Source organism: Gekko japonicus, unplaced genomic scaffold (genome assembly GCF_001447785.1).
Source record: "Gekko japonicus isolate JY-2015 unplaced genomic scaffold, Gekko_japonicus_V1.1 scaffold386, whole genome shotgun sequence".
NCBI classification, from domain to species: Eukaryota; Metazoa; Chordata; class Lepidosauria; order Squamata; family Gekkonidae; genus Gekko; species Gekko japonicus.
Genome location: NW_015163100.1, coordinates 125,434 through 141,458, shown reverse-complemented (window position 1 = coordinate 141,458; position 16,025 = coordinate 125,434). Strand labels below are relative to the sequence as shown.

At 52.0% G+C, this 16,025-nt stretch overlaps 1 protein-coding gene across 1 annotated transcript in view; it reads right to left on the bottom strand.

Annotated features, from left to right (window-relative positions):
• The window catches only part of ACSF3 (acyl-CoA synthetase family member 3), an 84,075-nt gene that overhangs the window by 37,823 nt on the left and 30,227 nt on the right, over window positions 1-16,025 (bottom strand). The window contains exon 6 of the mRNA XM_015406729.1: window positions 13,064-13,176. Within this exon, the coding sequence (XP_015262215.1) occupies window positions 13,064-13,176 (113 nt within the window). The remainder of the gene's footprint in view (window positions 1-13,063; window positions 13,177-16,025) is intronic.

The window sequence follows — 16,025 nt, the reverse complement described above, 5'->3', positions numbered from 1 at the left end:
CGCACTTAACCACGACACCAGACTGGCTCTTCTACTGCAGACCAACACAGCTACTGTCTGAAATTGTCCAGGAATGGTTCTCGGAAGATAGGCCAGGCTCTAGGAAGGGACCTGGGAATCCCCTGGAATTACAGCTCATTTCCAGACCACAGAGACCCATTCCCCTGGAGAAAGTGGTCACTTGGGAGGGTGGACTCTATGGAATTATACCCCACTGAGGTCCCTAACCCTCCCCAGGCTCCACCTCCAAATCTCCAGGAGCTTCCCAGCCTGGAGCCAGCAACCCCCACCCAACCATTCCCCTCCAGTGGCCAGAAAGCTCTGGCAGTGGCCAGAAAGCTCAGCAGTACAGCCATCCGTCTGCCAGATCCCACCGCAAATGATCCCACCTTCCCATCCTGATCTGCGTCCAAAGGCACTGGCCCTGACTGGCTAACTGCATCCTCCCCCCCCCCCGCCAGTGGCTTTGCGAGGGGCGGGCCTGTGGGTTGAGAGCCAGGGGCCCATTTTGCATTAGGTTTCCAATCAGGTACCAGTGAGCTATAAACTTTTAATCGCCATCTATTCGGGCAGATTTGCTAGTAGTAAAACGCGCAGCAGCACATCGCTGATCTCCTAGGCAACCCGGTCTCACGTACCCATTTGTAATTAAAAATTTCCCCATAAGCTCCCTTCCCGCACAAGCGGCATTATCTCCGGTCTGTGCTGCTGTCCTGCAGCAGGCAACTGCGAGGCACCGCGGGTCCCCTCCTGCCGGAGAGAAGGCAGATTTCAGCTCCTTGGGGAGACAACTCTGAGCAAGGAGGGGGGGGGAGTCATCCAAAGCCCCGACTGTAATCTGCCAAAGCCACATTTCACATCTGGCTTTGCAAGGGCAACTTTTCATAAAGGAGGGTGGGAATAATGCGATCAATTCGCTGTTCCGTTTTGAAAGGCTTCTCATTTGAAAACGAAGGCAGAAAGGGAAGGAGGGGAAGGGAGGGAGGGAGAGAAATTCTACATAGCGGGCCCGATTTGTAAATCGTTAAGAAACCCGTCACTTATTCAGACAGGCACAATATTGGTAACCCAACAGCAAAAACAATTCGCCACAAAATTAGCCCAAACTTGGGAGAACTTTCTTTTTTGGCACCCTTATGGAAGGGAGGAGCTGCGGTGGCTCAAGTGGTTAAGACGCTGAACTGCAGGCTGTGGAAGGTCAGTAGTTCAGCAGTTCGAGACCCAGGTGCCGCATGATGGAGTGAGCTCCCATCTCTAGTTCCAGCTCCTGCCAACCTAGCAGTTCGAAAGCAAGAAATTGCAAGTAGATAAATAGGTACCACTTCGGTGGCAAGGTAACAGCGTTCTGTGCGCCTTGGTGTTGAGTCATGCCGGCTACATGACCACGGAAACGTCTTCGGACAGCGCTGGCTCTTCGGCTTTGAAACAGAGATGAGCACCGCAACCCTAGAGTCGGACTCGACTGACTTCCAAGCAAGGGAACCTTTACCTTTACCTTTATGGAAGGGAAGACGTTTGCATTGCATAAAACATTCCCAAAGGGAGGGCTCTTGTGATGACCCAGAAATTCCTGAGCATGAGTTAAACCACTGTCTGCTCTGTTTTAAAAATGGAACTAATTCTCATTTTGTGGGTACACCCTGAATGTAGACGTCAGAAAGGTAACCGCCATGCCCAGAACCCAAACACACACACGCACGCTCCTACATCCAAACGACACTGGTCAGTAAACGATCTCACAATCTGCTGTGCAACCACAAAACTAAGCATTCCGCAGTAAAAGCTGCCTCCTTTGGGCATGCCAGGACAGAATGCCGCCCCTGCCACTCCTGCGGGGGAGCCCTGGGTGCTGAGGAAGGCAGAAAATGCCTGCATTTCATTGGGGAAAAGAGAGTCCACTTTGCTATTCGAACCAGTTCCCTGCAGGAAGGGAAAATGCAGTTCACACACACACACTCACACTTTGTTAAGTATTTTAACCCAACTCACGCTCAGCTTTCTGAGCTGCATCTTGGTGCGCCAAGGAAATGCTACAGGCTGTTCAGAGCTCAAGACCCCTTCTAAGAAAATCCGGCCCACTGGCAGGGAAATCGGGAACAGTCCTCCTGGTTCAGCCTCAAAGTTTGGTGAACTTGTGTGAAGGCGTTCGAGATAGTCTTGGGGGGCGGCGGAGATTGGGGGGGGCATGCTTCAAAACCAAAGAAGCTCCCTCCTCAAAAGGCCAGAGACAAGGCTCGCCATTTGAAATGGGGGAGGGGAGATATTTCAGCATAAAGCAGCAAGAAGAGGATCTGCACACTGTGAAAAATGATCCAGGGAATGAGCCCCAGAGGCCTGAACAGGGACTCCTGGGGTGACTGCGCTTAACATGTTGCCGTTCTGAGCTCTGTGTATCCCCCCCCCCCCCACCCAGCAGAGACTAAACAATGGACTTAAGGTAAAGGTAAAGGTTCCCTGGCGCGAAATCCAGTCGAGTCCGACTCTAGGGTTGCGGTGCTCATCTCCGTTTCAAAGCCGAAGAGCCAGCACCGTCCGAAGACGTTTCCGTGGTCATGTGGCCGGCATGACTAAACACCAAGGTGCACGGAACGCTGTTACGTTCCCAATGAAGTGGTACCTATTTATCTACTTGCAATTTCTTGCTTTCGAACTGCTAGGTTGGCAGGAGCTGGAACTAGAGACGGGAGCTCACTCCGTCATGCGGCACACTTGGGTCTCAAACCGCTGAACTACCGACCTTCCACAGCCTGCAGTTCAGCATCTTAACCACTTGAGCCACCGCAGCTCCTAAAAAACAATGGACTTAGATTGGCTTTAATTCACACTGTCCCCTACACAGAGTTCCACATGGGTCTGCAGGATCACCAGGGTGTGTCTGGACAGCAGCTTTTTGCTGGGCTCCAAGGCACACAACCTGAAAAAAAACATTTTGGGAGCGCCAGGTGCCAGGGAAACCACAGCACTCAGTCTCAGAAGCCAGCCAGCCACATGTTGCGAAGAATATGTTGCTGGTCCATCTCAGACTGGCACAGCCCAGTCTCCAAAGCCTTGAGAAAAAGGCCTGAATTTGGCAAAGTGCAGCACTGGAGGCTCTGCCAGTGTGGAGCGTCTGCCTTTCATACTGCATCTTTCTTTCATAATATAAGATTATGTGTGGGATAGAGCAGGTGGAGAAAGTAATACTTTTCTCCCTTTCTCACAGGACAAGAACTTGTGGGCACTCCATGAAATGGCTGAGCAGTCGGGTGAGAACAGATAAAAGGAAGTCCTTCTTCACCCAAAGAGTGATTAACCCATGGAATTCACTGCCACAGGAGGTGGTGGTGGCTACAAGCATGGACGGCTTCAAGAGGGAATCGGATAAACATATGGAGCAGAGGTCCATCGGTGGCTATTAGCCACAAGGTATAGGTAGGAACTCTCAGCCTGGGGCAAGTGATGCACTGCATTCTTGGTGCTTGGGGGGGGGGTCAACAGTGGGAGGGCTTCTGGTGTCCTGGCCCCACTGCTGGACCTCCTGATGGTACCTGGTATTTCTGGCCACTGTGTGACAGAGTGTTGGACTGGATGGGCCATTGGCCTGATCCAACATTGGCTTCTCTTATGCTCTTATGTTCTTAGGGTAGCCAATTCCAGGTTGGAAAATTCCTGGAGATTCCTGCAAAGCATAGGATATTTTTTTGGGAGGGAGGGAATTTTACCTACAACTAGGGGTTCCCAACCTCCAGGTGATGGCTGGAGATCTCCCGCTATTACAACTGATGTCCGGGCAATGGAGATCAGTTGCCCTGGAGAAAATTACCGCTTTGGAAGACAGACTCCATTGAAGTCACACACAAAAAAAACCTTCATTGGCATTGAAAGCACAAGACATCATGGAAATACAGCCACTGAAGTCCCTCCCCTCCCAATCTCCCTCCAAATCTCCAGGTGTTTCCCAACCTGTTCTGGCAGTCCGACTTACAATGTGTGGCATACCACAGGGTTTACCCTCTGAAGGTGCCACTTCCCCCAGGGGAACTGATCTCTGTAGTCTGCAGACCAGCTGTAAGTCTGAGAGATCTCGAAGCCCCACCTGGAGGTTGGCAACTCTAACCTTTCCATAGGCCTGGGCTGAAGCTACTCTGCCAGCGGATGGCCACAAAGCAGTGATGTGGAGAAGGCTTCTGACTGCATTGGGAGCTGTAAGGAGGACCCCTCCATTAAACCTGGCAACTGGACAAGGAGGAGGAGGAGGAGGGTTTTGGGGCACAAGCTGGTCCTAGTTTAAGAACATAAAAACATAAGAGATGCCAATGTTGGATCAGGCCAAAGGCCCCTCCCGTCCAACACTCTGTGTCACACAGTGGCCAGAAATATCAGGTGCCGTCAGGAGGTCCACCAGTGGGGCCAGGACATTAGAAGCCCTCCCACTGTTGACCCCCCCAAGCACCAAGATGACAGAGCATCACTTGCCCCAGAGTCCCCATCTATACCTTGTGGCTAATAGCCACTGATGGACCTCTGCTCCATATGCTTATCTAATTCCCTCTGGAAGCCGTCCATGCTTGTAGCCGCCGCCACTTCCTGCGGCAGTGAATTCCATGTGTTAATCGCTCTTTGGGTGAAGAAGGACTTCCTTTTATCCGTTCTAACCCGACCACTCAGCAGTTTCATGGAGTGCCCACGAGTTCTTGTATTGTGAGAAAGGGAGAATAGTACCTCTTTCTCTACCTGCTCTTTCCCATGCATAATCTTATAAACCTCGATCATGTCACCCCTCAGTCGTCGTTTCTCCAAGGTAAAGAGCTCTAAGCGCCTTAACCTTTCCTCATAGGGAAAGTGTTCCAACCCTTTTATCATTCGAGTTGCCCTTTTCTGCACTTTTTCCAAAGCTATAATATCCTTTTTAAGGTGTGGTGACCAGTCTCCAAATTTAACACTCTCCCCGTTAGAAATGTTTCCCAAAGCTCTTGAATGCAGCCCTGCAGCCCAGTCCTTGTGGACACCCGAAGCTGCCTGACCGTGGCCCACCTCAGCCCGGTAAATGTCATTTTCACCGCGGAGGATAGGGACTGACCCCCGAGACTTCTGCTGAGTTATGGCCCTTTGGAAGTTGCAGGCGGCGCTCTCTCTTTCTGGCTCCCCCCCCCCCTCTCTCCCCAAAGGCCTGTTGCACAGAAACGGCACACTCTCCAAATTTAACACTCTCCCCGTTAGAAACGTGGCATTCTGAACAGCTGCAAAGATACAAACCCATTTTATCTGCTGACAGCGCTCCATTGTCAAGGCCGCGAGCTTAACGCTCCCATCTAAGCGAGCATTTCTTTCTTTCTTTCCTTTTTAAGGGGGGGGGGAGAGTCGTGGTGGTGGTGGGGGTGGGACATTAAAATAAATAGACAGACAATACCCGCTATGCTCCAAGAGTTTGCAGGCTCCTGCCAGCTGGGAAGCTACAGCCTATGAAATATGCATTGCAGTGAACAAAGCGAGCCGAAATATCCAGGGTTTGGGGGGTGAGAGGCAAGTAACCCTTTCCTGCATGCGATGCTGTGGAGGTGAGAGCATGGAAGCATCAGGAGAGGTCACAGGGGCACACATGTGCCGCGGCAAAGAAGCAGGAGATGGCAGGGAAATTACATTGCTATGAAATATGCACTGGAGTTAAACGCGGCCCTATGAATGAATCAGGATTGGAGAGGCATAGGAACCTCAGAAGAGCCCCTGCTGGATCAGACCAGTGGTCCATCTAGTCCAGCATCCTGTCTCACACAGTGGCCAACCAGTTTGGGGTAGTGGTTAAGTGCGCGGACTCTAATCTGGGAGACCAGGTTTGATTCCCCACTCCTCCACTCGCAGCTGCAGGAGAACCTTGGGGAAGCCACAGTTCTGTCAGGGCTGTTCTCTCAAGGGCAGTTCTCGAGAGAGCTCTCTCAGCCCCGCCTACCTCATGGGGTGTCTGTTGTGGGGAGGGGAAGGGAAAGGAGACGGTAAGCCGCTCTGAGCCTCTGAGTAAAGGGCGGGGTATAAATCCAATCTCTTCTTCCTCTGGAGGGCCATCAACAAGGCTGGACTTCCCTTCCAACTCTATGCTTCTAGTATTCTAAGGCACAGAGGCTGAGACCTTCCCCTGATGTTGCCTCCCGGCACTGGCATTCAGAGGTCTATTGCCTCTGAACATGGAGGTTCCCTTCCGTCACCAGGATAGACCTCTCCTCCATGAATCTATCTAATCCCCTTCTGAAGCTATGCTTGGGGCCCTCACGACGCCCTCTTGCAGCGAATTCCACATTTCAATCACTTGCTGTTCAAAGAAGTGTTTCCTTTTGCCCATCCTGAATCTAGAGCCCAGCAGCAGCTCCTTATAGGTGAGGCCAGCTAAGTGAATCCTACAGCCAGCTACGAGTACAACACGCAGCAGCTCGAGAAGCTCGGTTGGGCAAATGCTCTTCAGCTGTCCACGGGGATCCCCCCACATGTGCCTCCTAGCAGGAGGAGGGAAGACGCTGAGAGGTGGCATTGGATGCCAGGAGCACCAACCCTGGAGGGGATCTGCTAAAGCTCACCGTTTCCGCCGCCCCACCTGCTCCCAAACTTTTCAGCCAGGAGCACTCATCCCTTAGTGGCAGGGAGGTTAGGAATAGTCACAGTGCTGTTCTAACAGCTGTTCTAACAGAGCCAGTTTGGTGTAGTGGTTAAGTGGGCAGACTCTAATCTGGGAGAACCGGGTTTGATTCCCCACTCCTCCACTCGCACCTGGATGGATGACCTTGGGCAAGCCGTAGTTCTGATAAGAGCTGTCCTTGAAAAAGAGCAGTTTCTGTCAGAGTTCTCTCAGCCCCACCCACCTCACAGGGTGTCTGTTGTGGGGAGGGGAAGGGAAAGGAGTTTGTAAGCCGCTCTGAGACTCCAAGTGAAGGGCGGGGTATAAACCCAGTCTTCTTCTTCTTCTTCTTCTTCTTCTTTTCTTCTTTTCTTCTTCTTCTTCTTCTTCCATGCAGAAAATGAGGGACTCGGGAATGTTTAGTCTGGAGAAGAGGAGGCTGAGGGGGGACATGACAGCTCTCTTGGAGTATTTGAAGGGCTGTCAGAGGGGGAAAGGGAGCTGCTCCTGTTGGCAGCAGAGGAGAGGACTCACAGTCATGGGTTTAAATTAAAGGCGGGAAGGTACTGGCTGGATATTAGGGGAAACTGGTTTACAGTAAGACTTGTGCCACAGTGGAATCAGCTGCCTGGGGAGGTGGTGAGCTCCCCCCCCACTGGCAGTTTTTAATCAGCGGCTGGACAAACCCTGGTCAGGGATGCTCTAGGCTGATCCTGCATTGGGCAGGGGGTTGGGCTAGATGGCCTCTGTATGGCCCCTTCCAACTCTGTGATTCTATGATTCTAAGAAAATGTTTCCCAGCACCATGGTCAAAATCTGGGATGTTCGGGCATCTCCAAATGGATACTGGGGAAAGATGTCGCTGCTTTACAGATGGAGCCCGAAAGTGAAAGGTTGGACACCCCCCACATCTTTCGACTCCTTTCCCTTCTACCCTGGTTCTTTTCTACTTCTACTCTGATCGCTCCCTTCCCATTTTTCCTCATTGACAAAATAAGAGTTAACCTAAAAATATATTTCATTTTTTACTTCATTTATCCCCTGCCTTCCCCCCCCCCCCGATGGAGAGCCAAAGCAGCTGACATCATTCCCCTTGCCTCCAATTTGGTGTCGTGGTGAGGAGCGCGGACTCTAATCTGGGAGAACCGGGTTTGATTCCCCCACTCCTCCACATGCAGCTGCTTGTGTGAGCTTGGGTCACTCACAAGTTCTTTCAGAGCTGTTCTCTCGCGAGCAGTCCTCGAAAGAGCTCTCTATTTGCCCCACCTACCTCACAGGGTGTCTGTGGTGGGGAGGGGAAGGAGTTTATAAGCCGCTCTGAGACTCCTCTGGGTAGTGAAGGGCGGGGCATAAATCCAATCTCTTCTCTTCCTCCACTCTGGTTTCACAAACAACAGCCCTGCGAGGCACACTAAGCTCCAACGTCACCCAGCAAGCTTCGACGGCAGAATGGGGGTTCGATTCTGGGCCTTCCAGATACCAGTCTGATTACAACCACTACACCACAGGGCATGGGCATTTAAAAGTGAGGCGTTGGCCATGGAGAGATGTCCCAAAAGTGAACAATCTGATGGAAGGACTGATCTATAGGATAACCCTGTCAGAGCATGTGTGCGTGTTTGTGTGGGTGTAAAGTGCCATCCAATCAGGGCTTTTTCGGTGACGGCTCCTACCTGGTGGAACGAGCTCCCGGGGGAGATCCGGGCCCTGTGGGACCTTGAGCCGTTCCGCAGGGCCTGTAAGACGGAGCTCTTCCGCCAGGCCTTTGAGTAGGAGCCGCCACCCCATTATACCACCACCGTCAAGGTATCTTAATGGATGCATCGACATGGCCGAGGAAGAACCTGGAAACTACTGAAGATCTGACAAGCCGTCTCCACTGGACACGTATACTATGGGAGGACCATCTGGAACTGCGGTGTTACCATCTTGGATTTAGGATATTAGAAATGGATTGAGTACTGTGGTTTTAGTGTTGGATGTTTTACTATGTTTTATATGTTTTTACCTATGGCATGGCAAATGACCTCACCCTTGTTAGCCGCCCTGAGCCCATTGGGGAGGGCGGGATACAAATAGGAAAAATAAAAATATATTTTAAAAAAATCACAACTGACTTAGAGTGCCCCTCAAAGGTTTTCAAGGCAAGAGAGGAACAGAGGTCGTTTGCCATCGTCTGCCTCTGCCCAGCGACCCGGGACTTCCCTGGTGGTCTCCCATCCAAATACTAACCAGGGTCAACCCTGCTTAGCTTCTGAGATGTGACAAGGTCAGGCTAGCCTGGGCCATCCAGGTCACAGCAACCCCACCAGTACGGCATATAGACGGATTCAGGTAGGGGCAGCCCTGTTGGTCTGAAGCAGTAGAACAAAGTTCGAGTCCAGCAGCACCTTTAAGACCAACAAAGTCTTGTTCCAGGTATAAGCTTTCGTGTGCATGCACTGTAAGAGAGGACTGTACACTGAATATGAGCAGTCAGTGTGATGCAGTGGCAAAAAAGGCAAATTCAGTCTTGGGTTGTATTAAAAGAGCCATAGCATTGAAATCGCAGGAGGTCGTAGCCCCTCTGTAGACTGCCTTGGTCAGGCCGCACCTGACCCCACCTACTGTGTGCAGTTCTGGAGGCCTCGCTTCAAAAAGGGTGTGGACAAAATCGAGAGGGTGCAGAAGAGAGCGATGAGGGTGATCGGGGGCCTGCAGAATGAGCCCTACGAGGAAAGGCTCAGGGCCTTGGGAATATTCAGTTTGGAGAAGGGGAGATTGAAGGGGGACATGATTGCTCTCTTTAGATATTTGAAAGGCTGTCATTTGGAGGTGGGCAAGGAGCTGTTCCAGTTGGGGGCAGAGGAGAGGACCCGAAGCAACGGGTTTAAATTGCATGCAAAAAGGCATCGGCTCGAGATTAGGAGAAACGTTTTCACGGTCAGAGTGGTTCAAAGGTGGAATCAGCTGCTTAGAGAGGTGGTGAGCTCCCCTTCACTGACAGCTTTCCAGAAGAGGCTGGAGGAATATTGGTCAGAGATGCTTTAGGCTGGTCCTGCATTGGGCAGGGGGTTGGACTAGATGGTCTGTATGGCCCCTTCCAACTCTGTGATTCTGTGACATTTAGTACAGCATATAAATGGCCATTCTTCATTCTCACACACAGCTTGTACCAACACAATGGATGGTGCAGGGGGGAGACTTTCCACTTTATTTAACCCATAGGAATGGTGTTATCTATTGCGTAACAGTGATTGCTCACTTTAGACGTACATCAAAGATCCTGATTACCAGAAAATTATAATATATATATTTTAAACTAATGACTTGTAGCAATAGCAGAGCCCCAACTGGCATCGGTCAGTTCCCTTCTCCTCCCTGGTCTATCAAGGGCAAAAGTGCAGGACATGGGAGAAAAGTCCAAGAGCTGCTGGAGACCAAGCGGAAGCCGTGCCAAGGTTCACAGAGAGGTTTCAGCACTCTCTAATGAAGCAAAGTGGGAGAAGGGACAGCGAGCGCCAGCAAACTTCCCGCTAAGGAGATTATTGATCTTTGGCAGTGCCAGAAACCAGCTTTGCAAATTACATCCGCCCTCTGGCTCCACTCTTACCCGGCAGCTCTCAGGCTGCCAAGTGCAACTTTCTAAGGCATGCTGGAGAAACGATGGCTTGCTCGGCTGGCTTTCGCCTGGTGGATTACGATTTTGCTCCGGGGGTTTTTCCTTCCAAGTTGTAAGGGGGACTATCAGCCATATGAGTTGCAGAGAGGAACTTTGGGAGCAAAGGACCTGGAGAAATTAGAACGCGTCCAACCCTGACGGGGGTTTTAAACACTCTGCAGAGGGCAGGAGAAGGTAGGGTCGAATAAATGCTGAGTATGCATTTCTGTTAGCAGCAGGAAAGGGAGACACGCCAGCCACTGTGAGGGCAGGCGGGCTGGAAAGAGTCCCAAATCGGACTTTGGGATTCTGAGCCCAGGAGTGCCTCAGCCTATGGCCCAGCAGCTTCATGTACTGAACCCCAAGCCTAATAAAATACCGGCCATAAAAGGATGCTGTGGGGGGTTTGGGAGCAACAGGCGCGCACTGATAGTGGCGCAGAACACTCCTAGGCAAGTCTCCCCAAATGCAATTTTCTTCTCCTGAACTTGAAAGGCTCTGCCAAGGAAAACAGGCAGCCGGGAAATATTATTTAGCATTAGTCAAGCAGTGATCAAGACGTGTGGCATTTCACAGGAAAACAGGGCCCTGCCCCAAGGAGAATACAATCTAAAATTTGAGACCACAAAGGGCAGGGAGGGAGGCGGAGAGGGGGATCGACGGGGGGCACAGATCTTTGCTGATTCTCGATACCCTGCTTTGGCTCAGCTTCAGTTGCAGAAGTGCAAGAGGAGGCAACACGTAAGCCACCTGACCCAAGGGAGACACGCGCTGGTCCCTTTGGCCCCTAAAACCAGGCCTACCCTCTTTTAATGGGACAGGGCAGAGCTGGGTGTGCTGCCATCCTGGGCCCTCCTTTCCTCCCTCCCCCCCATGTGCCCCACCTGTCTCCCCAATGGGGACTCAAAGTGGTTTAAATCATTCTCCTCTCCTCCACTGTATTCTCACAACAACCCGGTCAGGTGGGTTAGGCTGGGAGTGTGTGACTGGCCCAAGGTCACCCAGCAAGCTTCCCGGGCAGAGTGGGGATTTGTACCTGGGTCTCAACGCCCTGACCACTACACTATGCCCGCGCTCCCTCGGACACCTTAGTCCAGTCCCAGCCTTGCAGCCTTAGTCCTACCCACCCCCACTCTGTCAAACGGAAATAATTCGCTTAAGGTGCCTCTTAGAAGCCTGGATTTTTTAAAAATTAATTTTGCCTGTTTTTCACTTTGGGTCTTATTTGGGAAAAATGCCCCTCACTCTGATTTTGCAAAGCAAAGAGGATCAGAGGCAGACAGGGCTACTGGGCCTCTGGTTGACACTGAGAACGGAAAGCTATCCTGCAACTGGCCCCTTCAAGACCAAACACTCCTCCCTTCTCAGCACAGGAGGAGGGGGGGGGTTCAGCCAAAGGGAGCAATTCTGGGTGTCCAAAGGCAGGCTGGGTCTGTGGCCTCCCCACACAGCAGGACCCAGAGATGCCTAAGAAAGGGTTAATGAAAAGGCCAGACAAAGACTCCGCAGAGACAGCAGCCAGGACTCTCACTAAGAGGGCCATAAGGCCAGTTCTCTAGGGACAGACAGCACCCTCTCCCCTGTCCATGGGGAGGGGGGTGGTCAGAAAGTCCCTTGGGAAAACATGCGCGGGGGGGGGGGGAATCAGCAAGAGCACTGGAGCCAAGCCCAGCAATGGGCAAACAAGCTGAAGCTTAGTCCTGACAAAAGAGAGATTCTCTGGTTTAGTAGAAAGGCAGACCAGGGACTTCAGATCTCCACTGTCTGGGATGGGGTTGTACTCCCCTTGGAAAGCCAAGCCTGCCGCTCGGGAGTGCTGCTTGACACAGCGGTCACCTTAGGAAACTAGGCAGCTGTGGTGGTGCAGAGCGCTTTTCACCCGGCTTCAGTTAGTGCGTCAACTGTGCCCATTCCTGGTCAGACCACCGGCCCATCTACAATGCTCCCTCTAAGCTGTGGAGTCCCCCTACATGAAAAGTTATGTTCATGCCCTTTAAAATCTGTGGATTCAATATATCATATTATTTTCGACAGTCAATTTCACTCAGCCTTACGCAAAGAATTGTCATCTTTATTTCCTCTTAATTATGGTTCTAATAAGGAAAACGCTATTCAGTATCTTCTAAAGGTTGTTAATCCTGATATCACAGCTATAGTGGCCAAGTTTCTTGCCGAAGCGGCCGAAGTTAGATCTATGCTCCTATAGGAATTATTTATTTTGTTCGTTATGCTTTTAAATTTTCACGCTGTGTTATTGTATATCTATGTATTTTACTTTTATGCCATTAAAGGTATCTGACTTTGACTTTGAAGCTGTGGAGTCTTGTGAACAAAAATTCTACTTTGTGAGCTACTGGCATTAAAGTTGTGAGCAAGCGATTTGGCTCCTGCATAGATTAGTTTTCTCGGGAGCCCTCCTTCCTGAGCAGAGACAAAAATCTGTGAGCTGGAGGCTAAAAAACTGTGAGCTGGCTCACACTCACTCAGCTTAGAGGGAACACTGCCCATCCAGCTCGGAACTGTGTGTTGACTGACAGCCGCTATCCAAAGTCTCAGGCGCAGGAAGGCCCTTCCTGGCAACTGTTCCCTGAGCTCCTTCAACTGGAGGTGCTGCCAGGGACTGACCTTGGGCATGCCCAGCGGGTACTCTGCTGCCAATCCCATTATTCATTTGGGAACACAAACACGCGATTCAGAAAAGCAACCGGGAGCTCCCTGGCCAGCCTGGGCCACGTCTCCGTCCTCAGAGCTGGCCGAGCAAAAACCCAGAAGCCTCGACGCCGCTTTCCCTGTTTGCCAGGACCCTCCCTCACCTCCTCTAGGCCCAGCCACCATGGTACCTTGGTGCCGTGCTCATCGCCTTCAGCGTGGATGGTGTAGGCGGGGCCCTCCCGCTGGGAGCTCTCAGTGGCAATGCGGACCTTCACCCCTGGCAGCGGAGTCCCTACCGAACCTGGGAAAAGAGAAGCAAGAGGAAAGCTAAAGCCCATGAAAGGAGCAGCCAAAGTGCTACAGACAGCAATGGGTGGGAATCTGAGCTCCTTTGGGCTTCCTCAGTGGGATGCTCCCTTGTTTCAGCACAAAACAAGTCCTAAGGTAGAGTGAGAGGGGAGCCGTGTTGGTCTCCAGTAGAACAGCGAGATTCGAGTCCAGAAGGGACAAACGGAGCTCCGACCCTCAAAAGCTTTTCCCCAAGAAGCCCTAAGGTGGAGTTCAACTTTCTATAAAAGCCAAATGAAAAACAACTCTTTCCGCAATTAAAAGAAACGGCATGGGATTTGCATGACTTATTTTTCCAATGTATATCATTACCGTGTTTTGAACACAATTTATCTTAGCACGGACTTTGGGGCGAGGTGCAGAATACTACCAGCCCCTGACATGGGGTTGTCCGCTCTGGATAGGGAAATACCTGGAGATTTGGGGAATGGAGCTCAGGGAGGCCACAGGGTTTGGGAAGGGAGGGACCTCAGTAGAAGATCTACAGTTGCCACCTGGAGGTGGGCGGGAACAGCCCGGAACAATTAGGAGGTGTGCCGGACTGGATCCTTCGCTTGCAGGAAACCCCGGGTGGAGGTGAGGCTGGCTAGAGAGAGGAGAGCACCTCCAGGGGCCTCCTACACCTACTTCAAGGAGAAAAAGAGCAGTTTGGGCTGCCTGCCGAGTGAACCATATGCCTGCGCATGATTCCCATGGTGCACGTGTAATCTGAAGACACAACACAGTTTGGTGTTGCAGTTAAGAGCGCGGACTCTAATTCTGGGAGAACCGGGTTCGATTCCCCACTCCTTTACATGCAGCTGCTGGTGCGACCTTGGGTCAGTCACAAGTTCTGTCAGAACGGTTCTCTCAAGGGCAGTCCTCGAGAGAGCTCTCCCAGCCCCACCTGGGAGGGGAAGGGAAAGGGATTGTGAGCTGCTCTGAGACTCCTTCGGGTAGTGAAGGGTGGGGTATAAATCCAATCTCTTATCTCTCCCTCTTCTCTTATTACAAGGGGAAGCAAGGCCTGCACCCAGGTTTCACAATGCTCCACACCCACGCAGAGAGAGAGAGAGAGAGAGAGAGAAAACAAACAATAGTCCCCACCCCCGCTTTCATTCAGTTCCCATATTGCCAAAATAAACCCCACATTTAACAGCAGCCCCTGCTGGGAGCTGGCTTATCACACTTTCTCCACAAAGGGTCTCTCCCCACCCCCCTCACCCCCCCCCAACCAAAAACTGACAGAAAGCAGAGGTCTATAAAAGGCTGGGAAATGCTGACAACGTTAATTATAGCGAACAGCAGCACGACAGCGCAATTAAAGTCTTCCTGCGAAGACAATGACTTGTACTCCTCGGGCCTGAGTGACATTTCAGAACGAAGTCTGCGCGGCTAACGGGGTCCGATTCGGCTCCCCGGTGACACCAGCAGAGATTTGGGAAGGAGGAGAGGAGAAGGGGTGGGTGGGGAGGAAGACCAAATCCTGAATGTTCTTTTTTTAAACCGCCATCATCTTGGTAGCTGCTTGTCCCGGGCCAGCATTGCTACAGAACGGGGTGGGGGACGGACGACGACACACTGCTGTCTCTTTCCCCTTTGCCTTGAGAGCTCCCGGCCACTTGGCGCGGTGCCCACCCGGCTGGGCTGAAGCCGGCTCCGGCAGCCCAAGACAGGCAGCCGTTGGAGAAGGAAGGAACCCTATTAGTCGTCGTCCTCCTCCTCCGGCTTCCCCCTCTGTTTAAGTTAGATGTCAGTTCTTCCCTGATAAATTTAATTGGCCCTGCGGTCTGTGTCCTTTGGTATCGGGGGACCTGGATGCTGTTCCGCCTGGTGGTGTCCCGGGGGAATTGAAACAGGCCAACGATAAGGCTCTCCGCACTCTCCCTGTCAACAGCCTATGGAGTCCCCACTGCAGGAGCTATTAGCCGCCTCTGATCTAAACCTCCAATTAGAGTGGTGATTAGGCCCAGTGAGGCATTCGCTGGCCATGAATTATTCATCTCCCTTCACAGTAACAACACCGGGGGGGATTCAAGAGGGGGAGAGAGAGAGAGAGCGCTGTGGAAAGCAGAAGCATTTTAAGCAGGGCTTTAACCGTGTACAAGCACAACATTTTCATCTCTTCTCCTTTCAAAGGTGCAGCCCGCCTGTACCTTCAGATCTTGGCACCGGGAGAGCGGCAGTGTCAGGGACCTTCCCGGTGACAAGAACAGGCCTTCTGGCATGTGTGTGTGTGGGGGGGGGGGGCAAAGGCAGCAAAGGAAGATTTATTTATTTTTGTGCTCGTGCTCAAAAATAAAATGGGGGTGGGGGGTTGGAATCTCCAGAATGCACATTTGCAATCTCCAGAATGCACATTTGCAAGGATGAATGGGGCAGGTGAAGGTTTGTATTCTGGCCACAGACACTCCCCCCCTCCTGCCATTCCAGCAGAGACCAGGGGGGGGGGGGCAAATTCCTTTGCATGGCCAGTCCTGCTTCTTCCCCTGGAATGGAGGCGGCTTCCAGGGCACAGGGTTGAAGGAAGGGGGAGAGCGTCAGGCTTCCCCAAGCCCCTCCTGCCCGCCCAAGGCTTGGAAACCTGTGCAGGGAGAAGGCAAGCGACCCTGTGGATTCTGTGTCAATTATAAGCCTCCCTGAGAACTGGCTGTATGCTGGGCCCTCTTCTCCCGACTCCGCACCCTGCCGTGCCAGCTGTCTGGGCCTGACGCTTTTGGTTGTTCTAATTATTCTCTTTTGTCTGCCTTGTGTCGACCTCAGCATCTCCTTTCTGCTTCATCCTCGGCCCCCTCCCCAGCCTCTTGGCACTGGTCCTGCTGA